Genomic DNA, 15,231 nt, shown 5'->3' on the forward strand with positions numbered 1-15,231 from the left:
CTCAATTCTAGTTGAAATAAAAGTTAAACTTACTTCTCTACAGCATGTCTGCAAAGTTCAGAAATGTGATAATGAGTTACTAGTTAAATGGGTATAGTGTATAGATGATTTCTGATTAAACATTTCGAATTGGATATGATGGTTGTTTGCTATTTAGAAATAAAAGCTGAACAGAGGGATTCAGAACTTATACAGGAGAATTTACATGAAATTATAGTAGTACTATGTCTATGCATTCTGGAAGAATAAGATGTACAGTGATTTGAGGCAAATGTGTTAAAAGACTGGGAAAAGAAAAGCAATACTTTGAAATTGTATATAAATGTTTATATCAGATACAGATACCTTCAGAACTGTTACAGTTGGAAAAGATATCAGAATGGAAATGGGATATAATTTCTATGAGTTTGAATTGGAATTATCTCGATCTTCGAAAAAGAAAGACGGTATTTAAATAATCGTCAAAAGTATGGCAAAGTCTGCATATTCTATTCAGGTATGAATACATTTCTTACTTAATAATTGTCTAAAATATGGGTTTTTGAGATTGTTAGATCATATGGTATGCCAGTTTTTATTATTTCTGATCGAGATCATGGTTTATATTATGATTCTAGAATGAATACAAGAAGTTCTGGGTACATAATAACAGTTTTCAGCACTGTATGAAGTTCTGGATGATTATGAATATAAAACTGCATGGGATCTGATTGAATACTGTGAGAAAAGGAATATGCAGAGTAGTTTGATTTGTGAAACTGAAGAAAAAGTGCAAGTAATTCAAAACAGACTGAAAGCAACTTTTGATAGACATAAATTGTATGTAGATTTAAAATGTCGGGATATCGAGCATTCTGCCAATGATGCGGTATTTCTTAAAGTTTCACATTGGAAGAAAACTTTAAGATTGGGATGAAAAAGCGAAATTGAGTTCTCGTTCTGTTGGGCCATGTAAAATTTCAAAAAAAAAAAAGTCAGACTGGTAATATATTATTAGGTTTTACTTCCAAAATTACAAGAAATTTATGGGGATTATCAGGATTTGGTGCTCAAAAGATGTAAATCAGATCTTTTACATGTTAATACGATAGAGGATATTAGAAGTTGGTCTGATTTATCGTATGAAAAAGAGTCAGTTGAGATATTAACTTGAGTGGTAAAGTCATATCATTGAGGAAGCAACATGGGAACCGAAAGAAACGGTGAGATCACTGAACCCCCACCTCTCTTTTAGGCAAATTTCGAGGACGAAATTTCTTAAGGGGGAGAGAATTGTAATGACCCGAATTTTACCGTTACCGAAAAAGTGTATTTTCGGTTCTCCGTTTCTGAAAAATGGATTTGTAAATATTTATTAAAAATATTTACGAAGTAAAATGAGTGGTTAATTAGAGTTTAATTAAGTGAATTTAATTTAATTAAGAATAATTAAGTAAAAGGACCAAATTGAATAAAGTGTGAAAGTTGAATTATAGATTAAAAGAAAATAAAAAGGACTAAAAGGGCAATTATACAAAAAGTATAAATCGAGGCGGTTTATCGTGAAGAAAATCTAAGATGTTTTTTATGTTTAGAATATTATTATATTATTATATAATAAAGATATTTTATGTTTTAATTATATTATATTATATTATATTATATTATATTATATTATATTATATTATATTATATATATAAACTAAAGAAACAGAATGAAATTGAAACGAAACAGAGAAGAAACAAGGGAGAAAGAAAGAAAGAAAAAGAAAAGGGAAATTTGGGGTTTCAAGGTTCAAAGTTAATTTGGTAAGTCAATTTGATCCCTTTTCTTGCAATTTTGATGTTTATGGAATTCTAGAGAAGAGTACTACACGAATTATATCAAAATTTAGGAAGTTAAAGAATTTTTATGTGTTGATTAAGTTGAACAAAAAGATGAATTAATGGCTAAATTGATAGAAATTCAAGTTAGAAATGAAATAAGGATTGAATTGTAAAGTGATTCATAAGTTTTATGCTTTAAGGACTAAATTGAAAGAATTTTGAAATTATGGTTTTATGATGAAAAATAGATAATTATGTCTAATTTTGGTTAAAAATTGAGTAGAAATAAAGTATGAATTAATATAGAAAAGTAAGTGAATTTAGTTAGGATTAAATTGAAATTAAAGTAGAAAATCAACATTTTGTACTAAGACTATTTTTGACAGCAGCAGTAGTCTAAGTTTTAAAAATCACCAAAAATTTTAGAAATTGAATTATAGGATGAATAAAATATGGAATTAAAGCTTATTGAGTCTAGTTTCTTATAGAAGAAACGGTATAAGTAATTGAATTGTAAATTATGAGATATAATGAATTTTATAAGACAAGGTCAGAATGAATTCGGGTTCCCCTGTTCTGACTTTGGAAAATCACCAAAAATTTAAGAAAAATAATTAGAGGCTTAAAGTTATATGTTTAGAATCCCTAATGAGTTTATTTTCAGGAAAAATTAACAGGAATATTATCCGAGTTTTGTACTGTGAGATAATTAATTTTTAGTGAAGAATGGTCGAAACTGTCAGAGAGCAGAATAGTGGTGAATTTAAAGAACAAACTGTATTTAATGGCTAAACAAAAAATTCTGAAAATTTTATGGTAAGAACATTTATGAGTCTAGTTTCAGGAAAAATTAGCGGATCTTAATTTATAATTCTGTAACTCAAGATATAAATTAGTAATATATTAATGGTTATGAATTGTATTAAATTATGAATTAATGTGAATAATTGAGATATATATATTGAATTGAATGAGATTGTGAAAATGTGTGAATATATGTAATTATTGGAATGGTATATTAAGGAAAGAATTATTGAATTGAGAAAGTGAATTATAATTGATACTGAACTAAGATAGAAATTATACTTAAAAGTGAATTAAATACCCTATTAACTAGTCGGACTGAGTCGGATATAATTGGCATGCCATAGGATTTAGAAGTGTTCAGGCACTGAATGCCATACTGGTGTGTTTGGTTGGAATCCGCATATCCGCCAAAGTCTGAGTCTTGTTAATAGGGGTAAATATGAATATTAAGTAAAATTGAAATAAGAATTAAATTCCCTATTAACTTGTCGGGCTAGTCGGATATAATTGGTATGCCATAGGATTGGAAGAGTACGGGATTTATTAGCTTTACCGATCAGGCACTTTATGTGCCATATTTTAGGCACTTATGTGCTGGTTACTGTTACCGCTACTGCTACTGTTACCAAATCGGCACTTTGTGTGTCGAATATTGTTACTGTTACCGTTACCGTTACCGTTACCGATTCAACACTTTGTGTGTCGAATATTGTTACTGTACTATTACTGTTACAGATTTGTTCCAATGAGGTACTCTGTGTACCGTACTGCTACTGTTACTATTACTGTTTCGGCTTCGGCCGATGAGGCACTATGTGCCGTACTGGTGTGTTGGTTGGATCCATGTATCCGTCTGAGTCCGAGTCATGTTAATAGGGGTAAATAAAGGTATAAAATAACTGATTATTACTGAATAATTGACTGTTACCGGATAATTGATTGTTACTAGATATTAGATTGTTATTGAATAACTGAATATTACTGAATAATTGATCATTACTGAATAACTGATTGTCACTGAATGAATGACTGTTACTGAATAACTTAATTGTTACTGAATATCTGATTTTACTGAATAGTTGACTGTTACTGGATAACCGATCAATTGATCGATACTGAATAACTGGTTATTATTGAATATTTGATTGTTACCGAATAACTGACTGTTACTGAATAAATAATTGTTCTGAGAGTTAATGAACATTACTGATTGATTAATTGCTATTGAAAAATAATAAATGATTTTGAATTTAAAGTAGACCAAAACATTGGTTGGAAAGTGAATGTTTGAATTCTCATTGAGTTTGAACAGTTCAATATATATATAAATTAATATGTTTTATAATTGTTTAAGTATTCAGATTATAAAAATACCGCTGAGTGTATACTCAGCGTATGGTTTGTCTCCGTGCGCAAGTTAAGTTAAGGCTAGACCATTGAATCAGCATCCCAGGCCGATCCCAAATTCAATGAGGTAAAGTATGTTGAGCATTGGTAATGGCATGTACCTAGGATGTTTTATGAGAGTCATTTAGGTTGTAGAAGTATTGATGAAATGAGTAAATTATGGTTGGCAACAGTATGTAGTATGAATTTTGAAATTTACTAAAAATTCGTAGTGATTCTAAATTAGTCCCGAATTGAATTTACTGTTCATATTGGACCGCGAGGACCCATTAAAGGGACGACATCTTAAAACTAGGATGTGTGTGAATATTTATTTTAATTAATGACCAAAATTAGACTGTACTGACTGGTAATGTCTCGTAACCCTGTTCCGGTGACATTAATTCATAATTTAATACAATTCAATTCACTTTTTATTTTCATATAATTAAATTCCACAATAAACACATGTTCATAATTATTTCACCACATTTTCAAATCAAATCATTTCAATAAAAACACAATACCAATAATTCATACTTTAATTATTTACCATAACATTCAATTAAAATACAACAATTATTAATTAAATTCACCCTTCATTTTCAATCAGTATTCATTTTATTTTAAATAATCTAATCAATGCACCTACCATACATAATAAATAATAAATTCAATAATTAAATATTAAGTTAGGATTATAGAAATACAAACCGTAGTTTTCGAGCTAACTCCCGTTGACTTTGTCTTGTCCTTTCTTAGCCAAGATTTCCGGTACCACATTGACTACGAAATTAATACAATTCATAATCATTAATACATTACTAATTTATATCTTGAGTTACAGAATTCTAAATTAAGATTAGCTAATTTTTCCTGAAACTAGACTTACAAATCTTCTTACCATAAAATTTTCAGAATTTTTGGTTTAGCCATTAAGTACAGTTTATTCTTTAAATTCACCCCTGTTCTGCTGTCTGGCAGTTTCGATCCTTCTTCACTAAAAATTAATTATCTCACAGTACAGAACTCAGATAATATTCCTCATTAGCAATTCTAAAAATATAACTTTAAGCCTATAATTATTTTTCTCCAATTTTTGGTGATTTTCCAAAGTCAGAACAGGGGAACCCAAATTCATTCTGACCTTGTCTCACAAAATTTATTATATTTCATAATTTACAATTCAATTGCTTACATCATTTCTTCTATAAGAAACTAGACTCAATAAGATTTAATTCCATATTTTATTCATCCTCTAATTCAATTTCTAAAATTTTTGGTGATTTTTCAAACTTAGACTACTACTGCTATCCAAAATAGTCTTAGTGCAAAATGTTGATTTTCTACTTTTAATTTCAATTTAATCCTAACTAAATTCACTTACTTTTCTATCTGAATTCATACTTTATTTCTACTCAATTTTTAACCAAACTTAGACATAATTATCTATTTTCCATCATAAAATCATAATTTTAAAATTCTTTCAATTTAGTCCTTAAAGCATAAAACTTATGAATCACTTTACAATTCAATCCTTATTTCATTTCTAACTTGAATTTCTATCAATTTAGTCCTTAATTCATCTTTTTATTCAAAAATAACAATATCTAGAAATCTAACAACTTTCAAAATTTCACTTAAATCAAGTAGTATTCATCTCTAGGATTCCATAAACTCAAAATTTACAAGAAAATGGATCAAATTGACTTACCAAATTAACTTTGAACCTTGAAACTCCAAATTTTCCTTTTTCTTTCTTTCTTTCTCCCCTGTTTCTTCTCTGTTTCGTTTCAATTTCATTCTGTTTTTATGTTTCTTTACTTATTTATATAATATAATATAATATAATATAATATAATATAATATAATATAATATAATATAATATAATAACAATTTCTTATATTTTAAGTAATTATTTAGTTGTATTACAAGTGTATGTATTTAATTTATTACACATGTATTTATAATTACCATACAATTGTTAAAATAATATTATAATATCATTAATATAAATTACAATATAATAAAATAATAATATAGTCTTATTAAATAATACATTCATGAAAAAAATCTAAGATTTTTATCCACATTTGCCGCCTCATTTATGGGACTTGGTATATTTACCTATTTAGTCCCTTTAACTTTTCTTTAATTTATAATTAAACTTTCACACTTTATTCAATTTAATCCTTTCCACTAATTACTCTTAATTAAGCTAAATTTTATTAATTAAAGTCTAATTAACCACTCATTTGTCTTCGTAAATATTTTTAATAAATATTTACAAATCCATTTTTCAGAAACGGAGACCCGAAAATTTACTTTTTCGATAACCGTAAAATTTGGGTCATTACAGTTTATATGGGCAAGGACAATGCCTGAAAACTGTTGGGATAGGTTCAATCCAATTAAAGAATCAAGATGGATCAATCAGAGTTTTGACTGATGTTTTGTACGTGCCCAGTTTGAAGAAAAATCTCATCTCATTGGAACCCTTGGAATCCAAAGATTCAGTTGTTACTATGAGAGATGAGGTTTTGAAAGTGACATCTGGCGCACTTGTGATATTGAAAGGCATCAGAAAAAATAACTTGTATTACTACCAAGGTAGTATAGTTATTGGAGTAGTAGCTGCAGCTTCCGGTAACAAAGAATTGGACTCAATGCAGTTGTGGCATATGAAGTTGGGACATGCCAGTGAAAAATCCTTGCAAATTCTAGCAAAGTAAGGATTGTTGAAAGGTGCAAAGGCTTGCAAATTAAAATTTTGCGTGCATTGTGTTTTGGGAAAGCAAACGAGAGTAAAATTCGGCACTGCTATCCATAATACAAAAGGTATTTTGGAATATATTCACTCAGATGTGTGGGGGCCTTCCAAAACACATTCGTTGAAAAGAAAACACTACTTTGTTACTTTTGTTGATGACTTTTCTAGAAGAGTTTGGGTGTATACCATGAGGACTAAGGATGAAGTGCTTGGATTTTTTTTAAATGGAAAACTATGACCGAAAACCAGACTGGCAAGAAAATCAAGCGACTTAGGACGGACAATGGAGTGGAATATAAAAGTGATCCGTTCTTCGATGTGTGCCAAGAGTATGATATTGTTCGACACTTCACAGTTAGGGATACACCGCAGCAGAATGGAGTGGCAGAACGTATGAATCGAACATTGTTGGAGAAAGGTCGATGTATGTTTCCAATTTTGGATTGGGCAAGCAATTTTAGGCTGAGGCTATGACATACGCTGGCCATCTTGTTAATCGTTTGCCATCATCTGCATTAGAAAGGAAAACTCCTATGGAGGTATGGTCTAGAAAACCAGCTACAGATTATGATTCCTTACATGTGTTTGGGTCCACTGCATATTACCATATGAATGAGTCAAAATTACATCCGAGGGCAAAGAAATCTCTCTTTATGGGAATCACCTCTGGAGTAAATGGATTTCATCTTTGGTGCTTAAACATAAGGAAAATGATCTGTAGCAGAGATGTTACCTTTGGTGAATTTGCCACATTGAAAAAGGTAACAGATAAAGATATTCAGACAAGCGATACTCCACAGCAGGTGGAATGTATTCCAAAACAGGTGGAGTTTGAGCAGGTGTGGATTTGCTTAGTTAATAAGTCTAATTCTCTAGCCACAATAGAGGAATTAGAGGTTGAAGAGGTTCTGACCCAAGAACCATTAAGTACACCAGAACCAGTTGCAGTTGCAAGGCCACGGAGAAAAATTCACGGAACCACTCGATTTACTGATATGGTAGCCTACACCCTTCCCGTTGTTGATGATGATATTCCTGTCACTTATCAAGAAACAATGCAAAGCTTAGAAAGTGACAAATAGAACAGCGCCATGGATGAAGAAATGCAGTCTCTCCGGAAGAACAATACTTGGGAGTTGGCGCAATTACCGAAAGGTAAAAGGGCAATCGGATGCAAGTGGGTATTTGCAAAGAAAGATGGATCTCTTAGCAAGAAAGATGTTTGCTACAAGGCAAGATTGGTAGCTAAAGGCTACGCTCAGAAGGAGGGAATTGACTATAATGATATTTTTTCCCCTATTATGAAGCATTCCTCCATTAGAATTTTGTTGGCCTTGGTAGCACAATTGAATTTGGAGCTAGCTCAACTTGATGTAAAGACAGCTTTCTTGCATGGTGAGTTAGAAGAAGAGATCTATATGACTCAGCTCGAAGGATACAAAGATACTGGTGGTAGAAATTGGGTTTGTAAGCTGAACAAATCGCTATATGGATTGAAGCAATCCCCGAGGCAGTGGTACAAGCGATTTGATAGCTTTATGAGAAGGCAGAAATACACAAGAAGCAAATATGACAATTGTGTATATTTGCAGAAGTTGTATGACAAATCTTTCATTTATCTTCTCTTGTATGTTGATGATATGTTAATTGCTTCGAAGAGCCAAAAAGATATAGATAAGCTGAAGGCTCAATCGAATCAAGAGTTCGAGATGAAAGATCTAGGTGAGGCCAAGAAGATTCTCGGCATGGAGATAAGTAGAGATAGACAGAGAGGCAAGCTTTGTTTGAATCAGAAGTGATATTTGAAAAAGGTATTACAATGTTTTGGTGTAAATGAAAACACAAAACATGTAAGTACTCCACTTGCTTCTCATTTGAAACTTAGTGCTCAATTATCTCCGAAGACTGAAGAAAAAAAAGAATATATGGAAAAAGTTCCATATGCTAATGTAGTTGGGAGTTTGATGTATGTAATGGTGTGTACGCGGCCTGACATTCCACAAGCTGTTGGAGTTGTGAGCAGGTATATGCATGATTCTGGAAAAGGACATTGGGAAGCTATGAAATAGATTCTACGGTATCTTAAAAAACCGTAAACATTGGTTTAGTTTTTGAGCAGAATGAAGCACTTGATCAATTTGTAGATGGATATGTTGATTCCGACTTTGCTGGTGATTTAAATAAACGTCATTCAACTACGGGGTATCTGTTTACTCTTACTAAAGCCCCAGTGAGTTGGAAGTCTACCTTACAGTCTACAGTAGCTGTGTCTACTACAGAGGCAGAATATATGGCAGTTACAGAAGCTATTAAGGAGGCTATTTGGCTTAATAGATTGTTGGAAGACTTGGGAGTTGTTCAAAATCACATTAGTCTATATTGTGACAGTCAGAGCGCTATTCAACTAGCGAAAAATCAAGTCTATTATTCAAGAACCAAGCATATCGACGTAAGATATCGCTTTGTACGAGAAGTCTTTGAAAAAGGAAAAATTCTACTTCAGAAGATTCTGACAACAGATAATCCAGCAGATATGATGACCAAGGTGGTAACAACAATCAAGTTCAATCATTGTTTGAACTTGATTAACATCCTGAGAATTTGAGCACCTTTAGGTGTATGGCGCTCGTGAGCGCATTTGGAGGCACTAAAAAAGATAGCTTTATTGGATTTGGGGAGTTGAAGGAAGTGTATGAAGATGTGATTATTCTAATCAAATCTTTAAGGTGGAGATTGTTGACAATTGCATGGTTTTGCAGCATCAAATTGCATGGCAGATTGTTAACATTTATGGCAGCCATCAAGTTTGACTTAAATGTCAAAAATAGGAGGTGCAATTGGCACAGAAAATTTATTTGAAAAATTTGGCATGGGATAACTTTTTTGGTCCTTGAGATAATGGGCTATTTATGGTTTGATCCTTGAATTTCAACTATAAATAGGCCTTCCCATTTCTCATTTCTAGGTAATCCCAACTATTCTTTCTCTTTTAGTTTTCTCTCTTCTCCTATTTGAGAATCCTTAAGGAGTTTTATTTGTCTGTAATATTTTGGAGATAGTGAAGTTATCATCTGGTGTTAGTGCCTGAGGACGTAAGTATAATTTACCGAACCTCGTTAAAACTTTTGTATTCTTTTTTGTCCTATTTTTCTTTCAATATTTGAGGGTATAATACGTGGTATTTAATTATGTTGTTAAATTACAATAGAAGGGATATTCTGACTAAGGAAAGACTTGGTACTTAAGAGATCCTTGTGATCCACTTCTCTTTCTTGGGAATTGAACTTTGTCTGATTTTTTAGTACAATAATTTACATACTTCCAACCCTATTGGAACAACACCTACAACCATTGTCCAACATTGGTTTTGGTACCTGTTGCCACATTGAGAAATAAATGTTGATGTTGGTTTGGCAGGTGGGAGTGATAAGGACCATAATGTTGATGCTAGTTCCATAATGTATTTGTACGTTACTTAGATACAGGTGGCCATATTCTTCCCCACATAGATTTCATCCACTAGCTCCTCCTTCATGGCTTAAAAGTCACCCCCAAGAACCTTCACTTTCTCAATCCCATCCTTTCTTTTCACTCTTCTTCAAACAATGGTCTAACTCTAATCCTTCCCTTCTCTCTTACCCTTCAATCCCTTTCGGAGTTGAGAATTTGCAAGATGTCCCTATATCTTTCGTACCCTACTTCGTGGAAGCCATGGCTGAACTTTATGATCTTTTGTTCCAAAGGTTTCAAACCCACCAGTCCCCTCCTGTTGCCATTAGCTTTCGTGGTTATCCATGCTCATTCAACATTGTCAATGACGCGTCACTCCAGAATTTCACTGCAAGATCTCTTTTACCTAGTATTAGAAGTTGGGAGCATCATTTTCAATACGTTTTTGGAGAAGATAGTGATAAAATGGAGATCAGTAAGGAATTTACTAACCATGACCGAATCTGGGCTGTAGGACCATTGTTGCCCATTAAAGCTACCAACAACGAGAGAGGTGCACCGAGTTCTATACCAAGAGGTCAAGTCATTGAATGGCTAGATTCTTGTAATCGAGACAACTCGGTAGTGTTAATTGGTTTTGGAACCCAGATCTCCTTGACCAAACTACAAATGGAAGCAGTAGCATCGTCATTGGAAGAGAGTAGGTTTCATTTCATTTGGGATATCAAGGGTGACTCTCAAAATCTGGTTCCCTTGGGTTTCGAAGAGCGTTTGGCAGGGAAGGTACTAATGATCAAAGGGTGGGTTCCTCAACATGCTGTTATGGAGCATTGAGCTGTCGGTTCATACTTAACTCATTATGGCTGGAACTCGGCACTCGATGGACTCCTTGGTGGAGCATTATTGCTGGAATGGCCCATGCAAGTAGATCACTTCGATAACACCAATCTATTAATTGACGAATCAGGAGTGGCCATTCGAGCTTCCGAGGGCTTAATCACTGTACCTAACTCAAACAAACTGGCTCAGGTATTGTTTGAGCCTGTGAGTGTGGATAGGCCCGAAAAGGTTCGAGCCATGAAGCTTCGGCAGGCTAGACTTGATGCCATCCCAAAAGGTGGGAGTTAGTACAAGGCTTTGAATAGCTTAGTTGAAACTTTATCTTGCATTAGAAAGTGAATCGTGAAAGTTTTAACCTATTATTTTAAATATATTATTTAAAATTAAAATAATTATATGTGTTTGAGGATCATATTGATAGAATTTATAAACATGGAGGGTTAAATTTATTGAACTATTTAAAATTAAGATCAAATTGATAGAACATGTAAGTATTGATAATTAAATGTATTATTATACCAGTTAAAGAAAAATCACATAATTACTCGAAGAGTGATTAAAATAAAAAAGATCTAAAATATTAGTGACTAAATTAAAAATTTTTATAATTGGATAACCAAAACAGAAACACGATGATAATATCAACACTAAAAATCCAAAATTAGAAACAATGTGTTTATACAAATATATATCATTCATAAAAAATATAACTCACTAGGAAAAAATCCAAGTGTTATTTGATTGTGAAAGTGATAAGTTGGATTCGTTTGAAAAAATTTCAGCTGAGTTTGTTGATTATTTTACCAGAACTCTAGAGACAATTGACACAAATGTTCATGAAGTTTCTGATGAATTTATTAGAGTTGTAGTTGATGTTGAACTAACAGAGAGCATGGGAAACTCCCTGCTGGTTTCTTCTATAGCTCAGGAGGAGATTGAAGCTACAACTTTTTTGATGAATGGTAGTAAGGCTCCTGGACCAGACGGGTTTTCGGCAAAAAAATTTCAAGCTGCCTAAAATATAGTAAGTCAAGATGTAGTGGATGCTGTAAAATTCTTCTTTTCTACTGGATTTATGTTGGATTCACTCTTGTGCCTAACTCCCATAATCCCAGCAAAGTCTTGGACTTTAGGCCTATCTCTTGCTGCACTACTATACATAAATGTATTTTAGAGATCCTCACTAATAAGATGAAGCAGTCATTGCCTTCACTCATTTCTTCAAATATTCAAAGTGCTTTCTTGATTGGACGTGACTTAGCTGATAATGTTTTGCTTGCTCAGGAAATTATTAATGACTATGGTAGGAAAAATATCTCTCCCAGATTTGCTGTGAAAGTTAATCTCATGAAAGCATTTGACTCTTTACATTGGAGTTTTAATTTTCAAGTCTTAAGGGTATTGGGTTATCCGAAAGAATTTATAGCATGGATTGAAGCTTGTATATCCTAATTCTAAATTTTTTGTGTCTCTTAATGGAGGTTTAGTTGGCTATTTTTCAGGGGCAAAAGGGGTTAGGCAAAGGGACCCATTGTCCCCTTACCTTTTTATTTTGCTGATGAATGTATTATTTGGATTACTGAATATGGCAGGTCTACATGGAGTGTTTGGTCATCATTCTAGGTGTCAGAAACCTACATCTAACTCATCTTTGTTTTGCTGATGACCTTTTGATCTTCACTAAGGGCAACCTGGGATCTATCTTAGTAGTTGGTGTTGGGAAGAAACCGAACAACCGAAACAAAGCGAAAGCACAACCGGTGTTCTTTCTCTCCTTATAACTCCTGTAAAAATTATGGCAAGCACAATAGCACAAGATATGTTCTCTAGCAACCTTAATCAACCACAAATCAACTAATGCAACCACAACAAAAATAAATAGAGACACCGATATTTTTACGTGGAAAACCCCTCTAAATTAAGGGTAAAAACCACGGGACTTTAGAGTCCGATAAAGAGCTCCACTATCATTAAATGTTCAACTACAAGATCACAATATCAAGCCTACAACAAGCATTCAACTCCGACAAGGCTAACAATATGTAATCTTTAGCAAAAGAGAGAAAAATGAGAGAACATCACCAAAAACGTAGCTGCTGAAAAATGGGTATTTCCGACGCTACAAGTCTCGGATGAAAAATCCGACCGTACAAAGTCAAGAACACCTTATCACCTAGCTGCTGTCCAAAAATCAGCTCAATCGAACCACGGATGGACCTTCGATCGAAGAGTTGATCACTGCTGCACCAAGCTTGAAAATCTGATTTTTTTCTATTCTCTTTCTCTCTATTTTTTCTTTAGCTCTCTGCAGAAAAATTTCTGCCCACTCCCGTTAATAAGCCAAAAAATTGGCTTTTGACAAAACCAAAAGAAAAAGGAAGGCAAAACATTTGTGCCAGAAAATATGGGTTTCCCACATAGTGGGACCCATACCCAACAAATCTCCCCCTCCAACTATGTGGGGAATGCCTCCATGCCGGAGGTCAAACAACATGCTTCAAACTTTCCTCTTGGTAAGGCCTTCGTCAACATATCAGCACCATTATCATTAGTGTGTATCTTCTCAAGCTCTAACAGCTTAGCTTCAAGAACATCTCGTATCCAATGGTACCTCACATCAATATGCTTAGATCTAGCTTGAAAAGTTGAGTTCTTACCAAGATGAATAGCACTCTGGCTATCACAGTACAGGACATACTTCTCCTGAGTAAAACCAAGCTCATGCACAAACTTCTTCATCCAAAGCATCTCCTTACACGCTTCGGTTGCTGCAATGAACTCTGATTCGGTGGTGGACAATGCAACACACTTTTGCAGTCTCGATTGCCATGCCACAGCTCCCCCTGCATAAGTGATTAAGTAACCTGAAGTAGATCTCCTCGAGTCAATGTCTCCGGCCATGTCTGAATCTGTATACCCAACAAGAACAGGTTTCTCATTGCCGAAACAAAGTTTCATGTTGGAAGTGCCACGAAGATATCTCATAATCCACTTCACTGCATTCCAATGCTCTCTGCCTGGATTAGAAAGAAACCGACTAACTGTACCAACGGCATAAGCCAAGTCTGGTCTCGTGCAAACCATTGCGTACATCAAACTACCCACGACTGAAGAGTAAGGAATTTTCTGCATCTCTTCCTTCTCCTTTTTTGTGGAAGGACTATGCTTAACACTCAATCTAAAGTGCATAGCAAAAGGAGTATTCACCGCTTTAGCTTTGTCCATACTAAACCTTTGAAGTACTTTCTCAATGTATCTCTCTTGTGATAACCATAATTTCTTGGCCTTTCTATCACGTGTCAGTCTTATGCCAAGAATTTGCTTTGCTGGCCCCAAATCCTTCATTGCAAAGGATTTACTCAACTCTTGTTTCAACTTCTCAATTCTAGAAGCATTCTGACCAACAATAAGCATATCATCAACATAGAGCAAAAGAATAATAAAATCATCACCAGAGAATCTCTTAACAAACACACAATGATCAGAAGTAGTCTTCTTGTAGCCTTGCTCCCCCATAACAGACTCAAACTTCTTGTACCATTGCCTTGGAGCTTGCTTCAAACCATACAAGCTCTTCTTCAATCTGCACACATAGTCCTCTTTCCCTTGTGCAACAAAACCCTCTGGCTGCTCCATGTAAAGCTCTTCTTCCAAGTCACCATGAAGAAAAGCAGTTTTCACATCCATTTGTTCAACCTCTAGGTCATAACAAGTTGCCAAACTCAGTATAGTTCTGATAGAGGACATCTTCACAACCGGAGAAAATATTTCTTCAAAATCAACCCCCTTTTTCTGAGTATAACCCTTGACGACCAATCTAGCTTTGTATCGTGGAGATGAAGACTTCTCTTCTTGCTTCAACCTGTAAACCCACCGATTCTTCAAAGCTCTTTTGCCCTTAGGCAGTTTCACCAATTCAAAAGTATGGTTCTCATGCAATGATTGAAGTTCGCCTTTCATCGCTTCAACCCGCTGATCTTTGCATTCACTCTCCATAGCCTCTTCATAACATTCAGGTTCTCCCCCGTCAGTCAAAAGAACATATTCATCAGGAGAATACCTGACAGAAGATCGTCGATCTCTAGAAGACCTTCGAAGTGGAACTGCTGGTGGAGCTATAGGTGCTTGTTGTTGATCATTTACAACATCATCCATGGGAGTATCAAAGTCA

The 15,231-nt window shown here is 34.0% G+C and overlaps 1 protein-coding gene across 1 annotated transcript; it reads left to right on the forward strand.

Annotated features, from left to right (window-relative positions):
* Positions 1–469: 469 nt before the first annotated feature.
* On the forward strand, positions 470–11,054 carry LOC107960506 (flavonol 3-O-glucosyltransferase UGT89B1-like). The gene is made up of 4 exons (XM_041076240.1): positions 470–496; positions 653–775; positions 8,890–8,972; positions 10,250–11,054. The coding sequence occupies exons 1-4, from the start codon at positions 470–472 to the stop codon at positions 11,052–11,054; spliced, it is 1,038 nt and encodes a 345-aa protein (XP_040932174.1).
* Positions 11,055–15,231: the final 4,177 nt, after the last annotated feature.

Source organism: Gossypium hirsutum, chromosome A09 (assembly GCF_007990345.1).
Source record: "Gossypium hirsutum isolate 1008001.06 chromosome A09, Gossypium_hirsutum_v2.1, whole genome shotgun sequence".
Taxonomy (NCBI): domain Eukaryota; kingdom Viridiplantae; phylum Streptophyta; class Magnoliopsida; order Malvales; family Malvaceae; genus Gossypium; species Gossypium hirsutum.

Excerpts from the sequence above, each read along its gene's own strand:
- LOC107960506 (XM_041076240.1), top strand. The coding sequence starts at position 470 with ATGGCAAAGTCTGCATATTCTATTCAG. Across the intron at positions 497-652 it reads AGTCTGCATATTCTATTCAG|TTTTCAGCACTGTATGAAGT; the intron begins GTATGAATACAT and ends ACATAATAACAG. Across the intron at positions 776-8,889 it reads AAACTGAAGAAAAAGTGCAA|AATGAAGCACTTGATCAATT; the intron begins GTAATTCAAAAC and ends GTTTTTGAGCAG.